General features: G+C 46.4%; 4 protein-coding genes across 5 annotated transcripts in view; 1 reads left to right on the top strand and 3 right to left on the bottom strand.

The window, feature by feature from the left end:
- Positions 1-939: 939 nt before the first annotated feature.
- On the top strand, positions 940-2,149 carry Pmar_PMAR029124 (hypothetical protein; the record flags this gene model as incomplete). The annotated part of the gene is made up of 8 exons (XM_002764638.1): positions 940-949; positions 1,148-1,278; positions 1,333-1,435; positions 1,482-1,557; positions 1,599-1,666; positions 1,714-1,854; positions 1,900-1,977; positions 2,022-2,149. 8 exons carry the CDS (start codon positions 940-942, stop codon positions 2,147-2,149), a joined length of 735 nt encoding a protein of 244 aa, XP_002764684.1.
- Positions 2,150-2,704: 555 nt separating this feature from the next.
- On the bottom strand, positions 2,705-6,210 carry Pmar_PMAR029123 (hypothetical protein). 2 transcript variants are annotated; one of them, XM_002764636.1, is made up of 22 exons: positions 6,044-6,210; positions 5,903-5,994; positions 5,720-5,857; positions 5,550-5,674; positions 5,400-5,505; positions 5,254-5,348; positions 5,159-5,206; positions 5,012-5,110; positions 4,839-4,964; positions 4,669-4,787; positions 4,552-4,619; positions 4,410-4,505; positions 4,312-4,362; positions 4,163-4,261; positions 4,068-4,115; positions 3,897-4,013; positions 3,729-3,850; positions 3,577-3,676; positions 3,371-3,529; positions 3,147-3,317; positions 3,008-3,103; positions 2,705-2,956 (listed from the first exon to the last, which is right to left on the bottom strand). In XM_002764636.1, exons 1-22 carry the CDS (start codon positions 6,192-6,194, stop codon positions 2,891-2,893), a joined length of 2,292 nt encoding a protein of 763 aa, XP_002764682.1. In that variant the 5' UTR covers positions 6,195-6,210; the 3' UTR covers positions 2,705-2,890. The 2 variants fall into 2 exon arrangements, with proteins under 2 accessions (XP_002764682.1, XP_002764683.1); XM_002764637.1 differs by having other exon boundaries at positions 3,147-3,529.
- Positions 6,211-6,777: 567 nt separating this feature from the next.
- Positions 6,778-8,665, bottom strand: Pmar_PMAR029122 (conserved hypothetical protein; the record flags this gene model as incomplete). The annotated part of the gene is made up of 13 exons (XM_002764635.1): positions 6,778-6,944; positions 6,992-7,097; positions 7,151-7,211; positions 7,258-7,326; positions 7,377-7,476; positions 7,522-7,573; positions 7,625-7,754; positions 7,805-7,923; positions 7,971-8,063; positions 8,111-8,239; positions 8,283-8,365; positions 8,421-8,530; positions 8,573-8,665. The coding sequence occupies 13 exons, from the start codon at positions 8,663-8,665 to the stop codon at positions 6,815-6,817; spliced, it is 1,275 nt and encodes a 424-aa protein (XP_002764681.1). The 3' UTR covers positions 6,778-6,814.
- A 1,728-nt stretch (positions 8,666-10,393) lies between these two features.
- The window catches only part of Pmar_PMAR029121 (hypothetical protein), a gene marked incomplete at both ends in the record, with an annotated part of 4,798 nt that continues 540 nt past the window's right edge, over positions 10,394-14,651 (bottom strand). The window contains 19 exons of the mRNA XM_002764634.1: positions 10,394-10,553; positions 10,605-10,743; positions 10,802-10,901; positions 10,945-11,034; positions 11,081-11,203; positions 11,371-11,477; positions 11,528-11,592; positions 11,644-11,836; positions 12,078-12,357; positions 12,403-12,471; positions 12,633-12,748; positions 12,797-12,879; positions 12,925-13,088; positions 13,139-13,193; positions 13,245-13,314; positions 13,364-13,473; positions 13,796-13,867; positions 14,153-14,328; positions 14,378-14,469. Coding sequence (XP_002764680.1) covers positions 10,394-10,553; positions 10,605-10,743; positions 10,802-10,901; positions 10,945-11,034; positions 11,081-11,203; positions 11,371-11,477; positions 11,528-11,592; positions 11,644-11,836; positions 12,078-12,357; positions 12,403-12,471; positions 12,633-12,748; positions 12,797-12,879; positions 12,925-13,088; positions 13,139-13,193; positions 13,245-13,314; positions 13,364-13,473; positions 13,796-13,867; positions 14,153-14,328; positions 14,378-14,469 — 2,264 coding nt within the window. The remainder of the gene's footprint in view (positions 10,554-10,604; positions 10,744-10,801; positions 10,902-10,944; positions 11,035-11,080; positions 11,204-11,370; positions 11,478-11,527; positions 11,593-11,643; positions 11,837-12,077; positions 12,358-12,402; positions 12,472-12,632; positions 12,749-12,796; positions 12,880-12,924; positions 13,089-13,138; positions 13,194-13,244; positions 13,315-13,363; positions 13,474-13,795; positions 13,868-14,152; positions 14,329-14,377; positions 14,470-14,651) is intronic.

Here is a 14,651-nt window from a genome sequence, read left to right as displayed (position 1 = left end):
AAAGAATTCAAAAAGCGACCCCTTGATTCCCTTTGTTCCCAAGCATCCGATAGCCTATACACGGCTCCCATCTTGTCAGTTGTAAGCTTTTGCATAGCATCATCACACATTCCTCGCAGCATATCTTCCCGGTGAGGGTATAAGAACATGTGTTGCTCTTCAGCTCTCTGCCTATCTGCTATCGGATCCCTCTCACTCAACTTCTCCTTGATATAGGCTTTGATCACAGAGAAACCCTCTTCAATGTCAAACTTGGATGTGTATTGTCAAACTTGTGTGCGTATTGTCAAACTCGTGTGGAATATTGTCATTCTTGATTGTGATATATTCTGCCAGTGTCAAACATGAATTCTCACTGTCAAACTTGGTTGCTACAAAATAGAAAAGTGACAAACTTGGATTTTCATTGTCAATCTTGATTGTAACATATCTCGATTATGACATACTTGAATTCTCAAAGTCAAACTTGATTGTAACAGAATTGAATTGTGACATACTTGGATTCTCATTGTCACTCTTGATAGTAACATTGTCATTCTTGTCTGCTCACTTGTCAAACTTGCACGGGAAAAGGTGTAGTCGTGTCTCGAGTTCTGGTCCCCGCGTTGTATTCAAAGACTAACACTACTTGATAAACACAAGACGCAAGAGAAAGAACAAGTACGTTATAAGACTTTAATGAACAAATACAAAAAACTATGAGCCCTCCAAGGATCGAACCTGGCTCATTAGCATGCTGTACCCATGCACTTACCACCACACCACAACAATTACAAGATTCTTAACGCCGCGCTTCGCGCGGCGCCGTTTTCTACCGTTTACATGCACTTGCACTATTTTTTATTAGGTGACATCGGTGAAATCCGGTGACACTCGGTAATTATTCCCGACGTGATATGCGCAGATTTAGTGAGTAGTGGTAGTCTTATATTTTTGAATATGGAAGCAAGTACATCTGAGTCGACATACTCACGAAGCAAGCCTACGTATAGAGTAGCGGTATCATTGAAGATCCCTGATTGCTCGAGTGATGATGATAATGAGGTGACGAAGGATTATGAAAGTCACCGACCTAAGAGTTGTCCCCATGCAACAGAAGGTTATACACATGATAGTCTATCATGTACATGGCTGTCGTTACTCCTAGGTCATCGTTCGTTATCCTCTACTATCGATGATGATGCTTCGATGATTAAGGAGAAGGAGCTTAGTCTGATGAGGAATCAATCAAACGTGGAGCTACTCACTACTCCACAACGAGATCAATTCGATGCATTCGTAATAACTCTGTGAACAACCATCTTGTGATGAGGCCGTCATCATTTGTGATAGGTGTCTAAATGTACCGGACCGTGGAGGGATGACTTAGTCCATTACCCGGCTACCGAGGAGGATATTGACAGGCATCCCGATGTCTATAACTTCGAGCATGCTGGTAGTACTCATTGGAGGCATCTATACAGTTCTTATGAAGATGGCAGGTTATGAGTGTCGATTACGGCGAACACCCTACTATGCATGGCAAGGCTTCCTCTATCTAGATCCTGCTCATCCATTGTAATACATCACTCGCTGTGTGCGTTCATCCTCATTGTCAGATACGGTGCTAAACTTCTCGATCTACTCGCTCGTAAACCTCCATTTGAAGTCCACGGGGGCATTACAGGTAGTAGTAGTAATGGGCTGTACGGAATTATGAGACCTACTGTGCAGGCTTCAATGATGGTTGTGTGGTATTCGACTGTAACCATGCCATGCTTGATTTAACTCCATTCGAGCCTTTCACCAAGACGAATGAGATGCAGAAGATAATCGGAAACTTTGCTAGTACTAGAAAGCGACAAACTGGGGATGGTAATAAGCATACGAGGTGAGGCCGCACTCGCACTCTGTTATCAGGTGGTGAAGAGGAGACCGAGGAGGAAGTAGATCCCGCTAGCCTTACGCCTCCACCGTTTTTCAGTCAGACCATCCCAGGTAATAACTGCTGCATAGTAAGGTGATTACTGGTTCGTATACAGGCATGAGCTCAGAGGGAGGTGGTAGGCCTAGGAGGTCTTACAAAGCTTACTCTTTTGCACGGCGGAATCTGTGTAGCTTGGCAGAACAGTTCCGAGCGATTGCTGACGAGGATAATGATGATAGCTGAGAGAGTACGATATGATTTTGCTTTTTGTTAACTTTTGAAGTATAATAGCGGTTTTCGTTATGAAGGTTGTCCTAAAGTTTCATGGGCGCATTTGAAACTATGCCACCCCTGGACGCGTGGAGGATCTAGAAGCGACATCTCTAACGATGATACGATCGAGCGAACCCTCAGGGTTCCGCTGAATGGCTCGCTCTTGACAGAAAATATGTACAATGCAGTTGTTATAGAGGAGTAACCCGAACGATGAAATGCTGGCTGTTTGAAGTTTCTGGATCACATACAGCCAATGCTGACTTTCTCTCAATGCTAATTGGAATTCATGAACCGGGACATCAATATCGAACACGAATCTGTTCATTCATCGCTTTACTCAAAAAGACTCCATTGATATCACAAGTATCATGATGATACTACCATCTGAACTCCTGCTAAGTGAGGAGTTACGCTTCTAGCTCAAATATTTTTAAACAATTTCATATCGCGTTCAAATGAATAACGGCGGAGGTCATCGTAATTCCTCTGTGGAACGGTTATTAGGACGCAAAACCTCTAGCTGACTAGAAACCTTGCTCATAGCAAAAGTATCACAGACAAGCATTAAATATGCAGGAACATCTTGAATGTTGTGGAAGATAGTTAACAGATGGGTATCATATAGCCTAGCAGTTGAGGATGGTTCTACTCGAATAAAAATGAAAATGCTCGTATGCTGAATGCTCATAAAATGATAGCTATTATTGGTCAGTAGTTCTTCTTCCAGTCTGTTGGTGATTGACGGGCCTTGGTTGTGAGGGCAAAGGTATGAATCTGAAGAGCTTACGAGGTATTACTATGATAACAATATAGAGTCTGTATCACTTGGTCTATACACCATTCAATATCCTCAAGCATCGCCTTCGAGCTATTGACTTCTTGCTCGAGACCCTCCCGCTTGGCAAGGAATGGGGCACGATCCTGAATCGATGACTGGGGCAACAAGGGGTTATATAGACTTTACCTCTGGTCGCAGTTGGATGGTACTCACTTCCCCTTGGAGGTGCCTTGCCATGGGCAACTGGAAGAAGCTATCAGCGAAGAGCTCTAACTGGTCACAAAGACAGTTCCGAATGTTGATGAATGTGATCATCATCAAAGTTTGAATCTTCTCAACAGCATCATCGACCATCAACTGACCAAAGCCCATGTCCGTAGTTATGATGATAGTCTTCTTATTGCACATACCGGATCTGTGGAGATGTTATTCAGTCGCTTCCTGAGTTTCCGTTCCATCCTCGATCTCCATTCAATTTCTATGGGTATCCTGGCCTTGGTATCGTCAAAGGATGGGAGGCACATGTCTTCGAAACCCTCATCAGTAAGATCAATCTGCCATGATGACGCCTAAAAAAGAGAATCGCTACTCATGAGTCTGTGGAGGGACAGACTACCTTCACAAGAGCCCAAGGATTAGCAAACGCCGATTGCAGTGTATTCCGGAAGAGCTGGGAGAAAAGCCCATACTGTCGCTCCAACGTTTGATCGAATTTCCTAAGATACGCCATGACGACGAAAACGATAGAGTTGCTGCTGTCCGACTCACTCATAGATGAGCTCCCGACATATGTCGCTTTCCTGTATCATCTTCACACGTTTGCTGAATAGTTGGGAATATAAGTGCTCATCACAGGAGCCCTTTAGATTGGCCATGAACTCGATGACAACCTAACAGACGTATGCTACCATCGATGGCACGTTGATAATATGATACCTCTTTCTGCTTGAGGAAAAACCATTCAATACGCCGACCGACGTAGGAAATCTTATTTCGAACATTTTGTTGCCCCTCTTTCGCCAACAACTTCAATATAACATCTTGCCAAGAGACCTATCATTAGGTGATGACAACAAACCATGATGACGACTATATGTCCTCACTCACCTGACTCACACTCACACCCCTAGCCTGTATGACATCTCGTTTAGAGATCTGCAATAGGGGAGATGATGATCACGAGCAAGGGTAGTTATGAGTACATCAACGCAGATGTCCGAGAACCGAAAGAAGACCTCGCACTCGAACTTCAGCCGCTTGAATTGAGCACCACCATTCAAGGGTTGATCGAACGACGGAACCTGGTCCACATGATACGTGGATGCAAAATCGAGTGAGAAAGACTACTTGCCTTGCAGTCCTTCCCAAGGTACTCTATGTACTGGTCCAAGCTGGCAAAGTCCTGAAGTTTATCAAGTAAATTGAGATGTAAGATGATGATAGTAATACATCAGTAGGAAGGAGAGGGAAGTCTTGACTGAAGTCTTGTAGCTGCATCCATTGATGGAACTCATACAGTTCATCAGCGAGTGTCAGGCGATTAACCTTATGATAACCTCATCGACGAATGCGCGTCACCACAAGTACCTACCCGTGATCGGATGCTGCCTTCCATCACATGGTTGAGTGCTTCCGAGAAGGATCTTCCCGCAGCACGGACTGATCGTTGAGCCATTGTAGTGAGGAATAATGACAACATTATCATTACTGGTGTTCACTATATGGTCCGGGTCGATATCAGTCAACATTTGTTGATTGGAATCCCTTTTCTCTGTCCATTCCTTATCTAAATCCTGGAGTTTACGCAAGCACGGGCCGATGGACTCGCTGAGGAGGACGTGTCTATTGGGTATGCAATAGACATCAACCATCACTCACGTGAATAGTGATTCAATCTTCTTCTCCATAAAACGGGCAAAGCTATTGAAGCCAACATATTGCATGAATTGCTGTGACGCTCCTTTTGATTTCAACTCAGCAATATCTCTGTCATTCATCTCCTTCCTAAACCCCGATGGTGGCGATGAGTCTATCAAGATCGTTACAGGTACCTCAACTTAATGAATGGTTTTGGAGGACCACCGTGCTTCTCATCCCAAAACGGCAGTGTAAGGCAGAACTTAACTAGGTTGTCGGGCAGGTCACCATACCTAGAGCTCCATCCCACTAGCCCAGCCAAGACTACTGCTACTACTCACCCTCCCAGCCATTCGTTAACGCTCTGTGCTGTGAGGTCTCGGTAGTATCTAATAAGGACATGATGGCAGCAGTATGATCACTCCGCTATTCTGACTTATCCAGTTTATTCCTGATGAGGATTGTCCGATTGTAATAAGGATCTACTCGTTTGCATCGAGCCAGAGTCGATAGATTAGCTGCATCCCCAGCCTACATAGAGACCATCACCACAATACATTGAGTAGTACCGACATCAACTACCTCTTCAACACAGAGCATCACATTACGAGGGTCGTGCATGAAAGAGCTGACCAGATCATCTATCTGGTCGGCCAAGGACTGTTTCTCTTTATCAAGGGCGAACTCCCTGAGAAGAGTATGTTGTTGGTGATGATGACCAGTACAACATACCGGAAGCCTGGTAGATCGGTGATCTGCATATCTACACAGTGTTTGCCTTCCACTCTAACATAGATCGGATCTCTTGTAACGTTAGCACCAAGGGACTCATGAGCATCCGAAACCATTGTCAAAACCTGGAATGGATTGTCCAGAGCATGCAAAGGGGGACGAAGTTATACTTGCGGTAAAGTCTTTTCTTCCCAAACTTGAATGGATGTGTTGAGTATTTGCCATCGTGATGTCGTGAGCTTAGGATCATTACGAAATTCTAGTACTGTGGGCCGCCTAGAGCCCAGTGTTCCAGACACGAAGTTAAACTGATAAAGGGAGGAGGACGAAACAGTAGCATAGAGGCGTACTACCTGTTCACCAGCTAGGGCTTCAACCAGACGACTTTTTCCTACAGATTGACGGCCGATTAGAATGAATTGTGGTATAGGAAAGTCCACCCCAGCTAAGGAGACACGAATTCGAGATGACACCCTCGACAGGATCAATACTACTGAGTTTATCCTGTACCCTAGATTTAATCTGTGATATTAGATTGAGCAGTTCACTACGAGAGCTGAGGGCCCCTGCAGTGCTGCCGATGGTATGGGCCCGTCCCTCTGGTAAGGATTGACAATCATTCACCACCTCATTAGTCGACACCATCGTTACACCGGAAACCCAAAAACGCTAGGCAGAACCAAGCTCGGCCTCAGCTTGCCCTGGAACTTCCCCCTTTTAGTGATACCGACTAGCACAACACTAACGTGTCAAAAGTACCGAAACATGTTCCATAGCAGTCGACTATAATCGACACTACCCTGAAGTTACTTGTCTTCCACCTCGAAGCCCTCAGCCCTAATGAAGAGTTCTCGAGGTGTACAGCATCCCTATCACCACTACCTCAAACACTGATTGTGTGCTAGGATGAACTGTCTACATTTATCCTCGCCATTCATCACTATACACTCATCACGTGCCGCCTTAGTCTCCTACAAGCCAACTCTAACAGCATGGACTACGCTTCGTACGACTTACCTTGCATACACAGCAAATCCTCTTCCCCGTGGTAGGGGACACTTTGGGATTACATGGACCTTTGGACCCACCATCAACAACATGTGTCGATTCAGCAGTGGGTGCAGGCGTCGTTGATCCAGTAGCAGGAGAGTTACCCATCGCAACAAGAGCTCTCAAACTGAGGCTAATCCCCTACGCTAACTAACACTCCAACAAAACAACAACATAATAAAGTTAAATGTAAGAAACGCACAGGTCTGTTGAAGTCATTCCAACTTACCAACACCTGACGTACTATTCGATATTATCACATCAGGGCCTGCTGAGGGACTGTGTACCAACCAGTCAGTCGGACTATAGGCTTCTATTCGCCGTATCAACGAGCGGCCATAGTATCTACAATACCCATACGACAGTCGATGGAAAGAGATAGATATCATTACTTAAACCAAACGACGCCGAAGACGATACCCAACATGCAGGTAACGTAAAACGAATCTATCATAAGCTCGCCAGTCGCCGGGCTCCTTATAGAGAGGTAATCGAGAGCTGCAATAACGTTAAAGTAGTCTGGAGAGATGCAAAGGGTTATTGGCATTTACCTCTTAGTCCCAGTTGCTGCCCAAGATTACCACCTATATTGGAGACGGTGTTCAAAAACGTCTGAGCAGGGGCATTGGTGATACGAAGAGGACACAACATTGCTCACCATGTAGGTGCCTCCTATGGATGTGTCCGATACTTGTGAGAAAAACGACATCTTACCCAGGAAAATGCACTATAATAGGGAGTATGTAGCAGTGACGATACTGTATGCACGACTACTACTTGTGAAAGGGCTGCATGTACTATTAATATGCCGAAGCATAGACAATAGTATAGCATTGATACTTCATCATCCCCTGGCTGAGCATGATGGGTCTTACTCCTGTATCAGGCACTCTGTCTAACTACTATCATATATTATTACTACCTCGTTATAGCACCAGTGGGACATATGACTACTAACAGCATCGATACTAGGCCTACAACACGTAGCCAACATCGCCTGGATGATGATGCTACATGAGTATTACCAAGCATGACCTTGGGTAGGTATACCGCCCTCATCATGGCCAATGGTCGCGCAGAAGCTGCATATTTACTAAGTATCCAGGGTAAGAAGATATAAGCTGGAGTACTGAGTGTAGCGAAAAGTGCGATTACCTAGGCATATGGAGGTAATACAATAGGGATGTACAATCGACATATATTACATCCTTAGGTACACCTCGCTCTTGCAGTTTGAGGCCTGCTGAATCAGCAGCTCCAAAGGGCAATGTCATCACCATAAGCAGAGATACGACATCTTGTATGCAGGGCATCTTACACATACCTAAACAGGACCTATTCTGGCAGCTGACACCCACCCTTGGATATTACGCCAAATGGTGGCGTAGACATGAGAAAGCGACTCTGGCTCATCTTCTGAAGCTGTGTCGTCCTCTTTCTTGAAGACAGCCACTAGGACCGTACCTAGAAGGTCAGATGACTAAGGACAATGGATAGGGTTGCATTGTTACAGATGAAAAAGATGAAGGCCATGAAAGCCATGAAGGTGTCAAGAGTGACGAATCCCAACTTCTCTAAAGCCAGGAAGCCAGAAAAGGATAGGAAGTATCCAGCGGTCTGCCCTACCGAGTTGGTCGTGCCTGAGAACATAACTAGAGAATAATATACGCTCCGGGGTACTACCTGCATAACCAACGTTCTTCTTAGATAACATTGTGATGGCCCATCCGTCAACTGCTATGTCCTGAGTAGCTGCTAAGAAGTATCTGCCCATCACAGGTGTTATTCATGAGGGGCTTCTACTAGAGAGTAATCTATTACAATATGAGGAAGCACATGAATAGAGGCGTGACATCATTTTCATGAAGCCAGATGGCGTAGTGACGGGAAAGGTAGTAGAGTACTGCTGCAATGAGCAGTTGACAAGGCACCTACAGGAAGACTTGGATCTATTATATTCCCACTTCTACTACCAGCCACGTCTTACGACGCCCCCATGACTTCACATAAACAGTATCTACTATAGGTGCCCAGAATATCTTCAAAGAGAATGGCCATGAGCACATGGAGAAGAGTGCTAACTCTGAGTATCTAAAGTATGCCTGGATTCCCGACGGCCAACAGATTCAGTCATACGTAGCTCCTTGTTCCTTCAATAATAGTGGGAATACTCCAGACATGCCCATAGGGATACCTTGTAGGGTGTATCTATCACTCACCATCAAGGCCGACCGATACAGGTGATGTATTACAATATGAGTAGCCATACTATGCTACCAAAGTCCTTTTTAAGACCTTCAGTGCTCTCTTCACTACTAGATGATATTGAACCTGCTATCCCTTATCCCCATTACACCGATAAACAACCTGTATTACTTTCCCCAGACACTGGTGGCTCTCGTGGAGCCTTGTTCTGTTTATATGGATACTCTAGATCATCAACACTGGTGTCTTGCCCGAGTGTCATATTCTTAAGAGCAGAGACAGCAGCAGTCCTTCTCTTTGGTCTGCCCGGTGCTGCTGAAGACATCCAAAAGCTGCTGACAACAATAGAAGGTGCTTCCGAAAATGCTCAAGTCCGGGACTAAGAATGGAGCAAGATTCCTTAGATAACTCAAGATTCGAATGAATGGTAGATTGCGGCGGTGCATTTGATCTTAATGCCTGAATAGTCCACTTAATCAGGGTGTTACTAGTATAATGACGAAAGGGAATAGCCAGTCGGGTCTATCCACCAAACAGGATGCTACCCGCACTACGCCCGTCCCCATCACAATAGCGTCTAGACCCTGGCTCTCACACGGTCACAACAGGTGGGGCGGGCTCTACGTAGAGGTATGAGTGAAATGCCTTTAGATTGTGGGTATCGAAGTATGGTGGAGTCTCTGAGCGAAGGCCAAGTGGGGGGCAAGCGGACCCCTTGACTGATGAATGGATAGTTCATCAACACCCTGACCCACCAGTCAACACATCTGACTGGCAAGTGGTAATAAGACCTGCTACTGCACTACCGGTGATGATGATCATACTGCCCAGGTTGATCCACCTAGTGTTGATATAACATACAAGTCTGTGCTGCTAGAGTGCAAGCCCTCATCGACTACTGCTCCAAGCCACAAGACCAAGAAAGCATCATCTTGAAGGGACTTTGCGGAACCGCTCGAAGGAGTGTACATCGTCTTCATTTTTCTCTATTATCGTCTCATATCATGCTGCAACGTAGTTTATTCTCTATGTAATTAACTTACAGACTCACGCAGTCTGACAGCACTGGTGACGGACACTCTCGTCACTGTCTCCTTGTGGTGTTTAATGGGAGTGCAAGTACGCTTCCTAAGTGCATTTGCATGGGAGGCATCACGACAGGGTCAGTACAGGTTTGTTCCAGGACGCTTATAAGAGTCTAAGGAAACAGGATGGCCAGTTACTCATCTTTTGTATCATTTTCGTTATGGTCAACAACTCATGTTTGCTATACGTCGACCACTCTCTGTGCCTTGAGAAAGTGCAATATGCTAACAGTACACAAGAAGATGAGTTATCAGCTAGTGCATTGCGAATCAGGTACTCAAGTGAAACGGGAAAATGGTAACGGAGAGCTGGAATAGTCAGGAGTTTGCTTACTGGCCCAGTCATACTGGCTTCCATCTCGTGTAATTGACCGTTCTGCTGTGTTATCAATTACACATTCAACACTAGCATATATCGCTCAAGCCGAGCGAATAACTCAACAAAAGCACTATACGCCTGAAGCTTATGATTCGACGAGTGCCATGGTCACGTGTGGATGATACTCAGTATGTAGCAGTCGCTGAGATAGTCGAATCTTGCTTCTTCTGTGCCACCTGATTGCATCCGATCGTGACATGGATATGTCGAGCCGCTCCAACCTTGTTGGCCGCATGAATGGCTTCCATCATGGGTGGGTCATAAGCTCCCTCAGTCTGTAGGTATCTATCGTGAATGAATATGTTCCCACCCAGGTTATATCAATAGCTCTAATACTTCTCGGCATCAGCCACTATCTCTGCTCGCTGTATCTCATCATCCCATAGCAAGCCGATAGCTGTTTGCAGTTCCAATAGACCTTGCCTCACATCTTTCTGTTCACATAGGGTGCATCCGTAGAGCCAATGTGCAGGGCCTGCCGATCGATACAATCCCATGTAGTGTCTATAATACTAATATGCAGGGGGTACTACCACTAGCGTCAAGTTCCAGAGCACGGCAAGCTGCCACCTCTGCAAGGGATGGCATGCCTCTCGATAACCAAGCAAAGCCCACTTCTGTCAGTACTTGTACCTCGACATTACATTCTGTGGGTCGTGCCAAGTAGAGACTCTACGTTCACAGGTTCATTAAGCATGTAAAGATCGAAGCATTCACGCGATTGCTGTGTGCTGTCTTCACACGGCTGCCCATCACGTAGGAGTACCTACCCGCTAAGTACTAGTCAAGACTGCCGATAACAGAGGCCGTACCAATGACATCAAACCCCAGCAGTCAGCATGCAACATAGGATGCCCACTTGTCAGCTCGCCTGATAGGGTAGGTAGTCGCGATGTGTCTGCCAGTCCCAGAGCCATTGATAGGGCCTTCTTAGCCTGAGCATCAACAATGATGCCTGACAGTAGTGGTGTACAAGGCACATGGTCCCATTGTTCCTGATGAATGTAGGTGATAGCTATATATGTCCAGGCTGTTGCAGTTGGCTGGGTCATAAGGACCTTGCTAACATGCATAAGCCTAACAGGTGGAACATCCCTTGTACTTCCCTGTGGGTAACCATAAGGAACTCTTGAGCCTGAGTCCACTTCTTCTTCTTGAGAAGCAGATCAGTATAGCGTAATACAGCGAGTAACCGTAAGGGCTGGGTTCCTATCAGAGAACAGAGAGAGCCATCCTCTCATCTAAGGAGTGCTCTCTACCTGTGTTGCTCTCCTCCTGCAGGCCGTGGCCGCCTGTCGCGGCCTTGATCAGCACTTCGGCAATCCTATCATCGTGAGCTCCTGTATGATGAAGACAATCCCCCAGTAGAGCCCACGAAGCCGTGCCTGTGAGGCCAAGGGCAGGCAGTAGCGATCGTTCTCTTGGTTTACGTTGAGGTTCGATGGCGAGAACTCTATCAAGAACCTCTGCAGCTTTATCCCAGCGCCCCTTATTGGCAAGGCTAACCGCTACCAGATGGTGGAACTCACACCACCGTCTGAAGACGTGGCTGAAGAAGGACATACTGCCTGAGATAACCAAGAAAGGATCCCTCGAGCATGATTCAAGCTCGATATGATACCCTTATCCTTCCTAACCTGATGTACCGCTAATCCCACGAGATTGACGAAATCATTGAGACTGTTGTCAATGATCAATTGCTTAAGAAGCGCCATGGTAATATGATCAGGTTGGACAAGATGTAGCTCCGCAGTCGGGACTGGACAAGATGCCCTAGACCACCGAACAGAGTCTCTTGCAATGACCTACTAGGTGGGAGGAGGTTGACAAGCAGCCCCAGGCAGGCAGTGCTTGGATCTGGATCATCAGTAGACCTTGGGGAATGCTCAGCCACATGCCCTGTGGCGAGCTCATCCTCTCTGTGTTCTGCGCCGTCATAGAGCCTATCCTCCATCATCAACAACAACTCCTGCATAAGCACGACGGACCTTAGTTTATCGAATATCTGCTGTTCTGTCTTGACCCCTCGGAAGAATGCCTCGTCTCGAGCCGCAAGACCAAGGTAGCGATGGCAACCCTCTATATCTTCCTACATGATGAACCGATTTCATCAACGCCATGAAGATGAAGACACCTGGACGTGCAGATTGATTGCCTTGATGAGATTCACTAATGGATCAGTTATGCCTTCCATCTCCCTCAACTGAAGATGGTGTGGTAATCAATACTGACGATGGTCTGCCCCGCTCCACCCTATCGAGGATGTCACCAGCCTCTCCATATCTCCCTCTGACGATCAGACTGCATGAAAGGCAGCAGAGGGCCTATGGGTGGGATGCTTCCAGGATCACACGTTGGCTTTACCTCTCGATTGTACCCTAGCATCACCGCTTCCCGTAAGGCATGTTCAGCAGCTACGTTCTGTTGAGTACATCGCCTTAGGAATGCTGAATATCTCAACCAAGCCCTCTGTCTGTATTCTACGAAGGGCTATAGTCGTCTCTCAGCCATGGTGTTCAACGGAGTACCTCTCCAACCTTCTTGGTCCAAAGAGGGGTTTTGGGGCCTGGTAACGATTTGCCTTTTGTATTCCCAAGCGGCAAAGGTATAACTGAAGGATAGACTGATTAAGCCGCTTCCTAAGGGAGGGCCGTACTTCTGATACACAAACTCAGCTTCCCAAGCTAGGCGCATAGACTTGATCAAGGTGTCTTCGGTGATAGCAAGAGGGCTCCTCAAAGCGTCGACCGCTGACAGGACCGACGAAACGTGGCTGGACAGTATAGCAAAGGCCTCTGCCTTCAAGTTGGCTATGGTACTCTGAGATAACCCCAATGGTAGTTCAGCTGGGAGAGACGAGCGAATCATACATCATCTATCGAATGATAGTAATAGGGTCCTTTCTCGATCATATCGGCAATTACCCTATGAAGAAAGGATTGCCGACGAGACCGAACTAGAGGATGTACTCGGTACTTTATGACGGCTGGCCTAAGAGTGTCCTCCTTTAGTTTGGTGATAACCGACTTCCTCGTATCCTCGTCCTCTATTAAAGACGACAAGGGACATCAAGAGTATGACATCAAGGCCACTACTATGCTGGTCGAGGGCTGTTCTGATCTGCTCCACAGCAGCTCGGAATGTCTCCACAGAGGTCGGAAGGCCTACATGGGTGTTGTTCGGCAGAGTCACCATCTGAGTAACTCTATACAAGAGCCGGGTAAGCATCTGTGAGTTACTGTATTTTTCAGTGTAGGATGCACAGGGATGATCGGAGGGTCTACCGTTATCGATACCCGTATTCTGTTCCTATTACCACCACTATTCGGGCTCGACTCTGATGACAGTAGTGAGAGCATCATCGAGACCTGAGCCGGAACATGCTCGGGAAAAGTAGGGTTGTTGTAACAGTCGAATGATGCTGATGGGTTCCTCGTTCCCTGTCGAGGAGTAGCTTCTTGGTATCAATATGTACAGTGCGTGAGCATCTGCCATGCTCTTGCTGATGCAATCATCTATGATCCTACTTCAATGCTAACGCTTCTATCCGCTGACTCATTTCTTCGATCTCCGTAGCGCCCTTCTTCCCTGCTGGATAGCTGTACAGGTGATTCGATGTATGTTCACCTGTCGAAATATTCACTTCTTGTCGGAACTCATCGGTCATTGCGAGGTTGATCTCAAGCGGCAGATAACCACAGCGGTCTATAGTGTCTAATAACTTCTTGCCTGTGGAGGAGGAAGGGGACCACATCGTAGCAACTATTAATGATGTCACTACGATAAGTCATATCCTTCAAGAGATGGACCGTGTTAGTATGCCAAACCAGTTCGTAATAACTGATGCTTCAATGATCATCGCATGTACAACATGGGTCGCTCACATCGGCGGTGCATCACTCTCATCAACCTCGTCTTCCTCCTCCCCTCCCTCTAGTGGTCCACTCACATTACTATCCTCATCTTCCAACACCAACTTCTCCTCTTGGCTCTCCACTATGCTTCCTTCAAAAACTGTGCCCAAGACCTTGACGCTGAAATACACCTTCTGCCTTACTGCCTGAATATGATAACTAATTCTGTCAGTGAGCCGTATCATGGCATAGTACAGAGAGCTCCTCCGACACTATGGTGTTCCCAATAGCTATAGTAACTCGAGTCTGGCCTTCATGCAAGCGAGGCAAGACTGGTGTACTATCATCTGAGTTGCTTCCTCCCATACTGTGCACATGCATTCCGTATCTTACCCCCAAGCGAGGAGGCAGAGTCTTCTGCGGTAGTGTCGATAGGAGGAGTGGTAGCACTAGACTCTTGTCGGGTCATATGCGCTCTATTCAACTTCTCCCTCAACAATGGTTGAAATCACTAGGCTCAATAAACTCA

The sequence above is a fragment of the Perkinsus marinus genome (assembly GCF_000006405.1).
Source record: "Perkinsus marinus ATCC 50983 genomic scaffold scf_1104296976606, whole genome shotgun sequence".
Classification (NCBI taxonomy): domain Eukaryota; phylum Perkinsozoa; order Perkinsida; family Perkinsidae; genus Perkinsus; species Perkinsus marinus.
The sequence above is the reverse complement of the archived record's forward strand: the minus strand, read 5'-3'. Positions and strand labels throughout refer to the sequence as shown.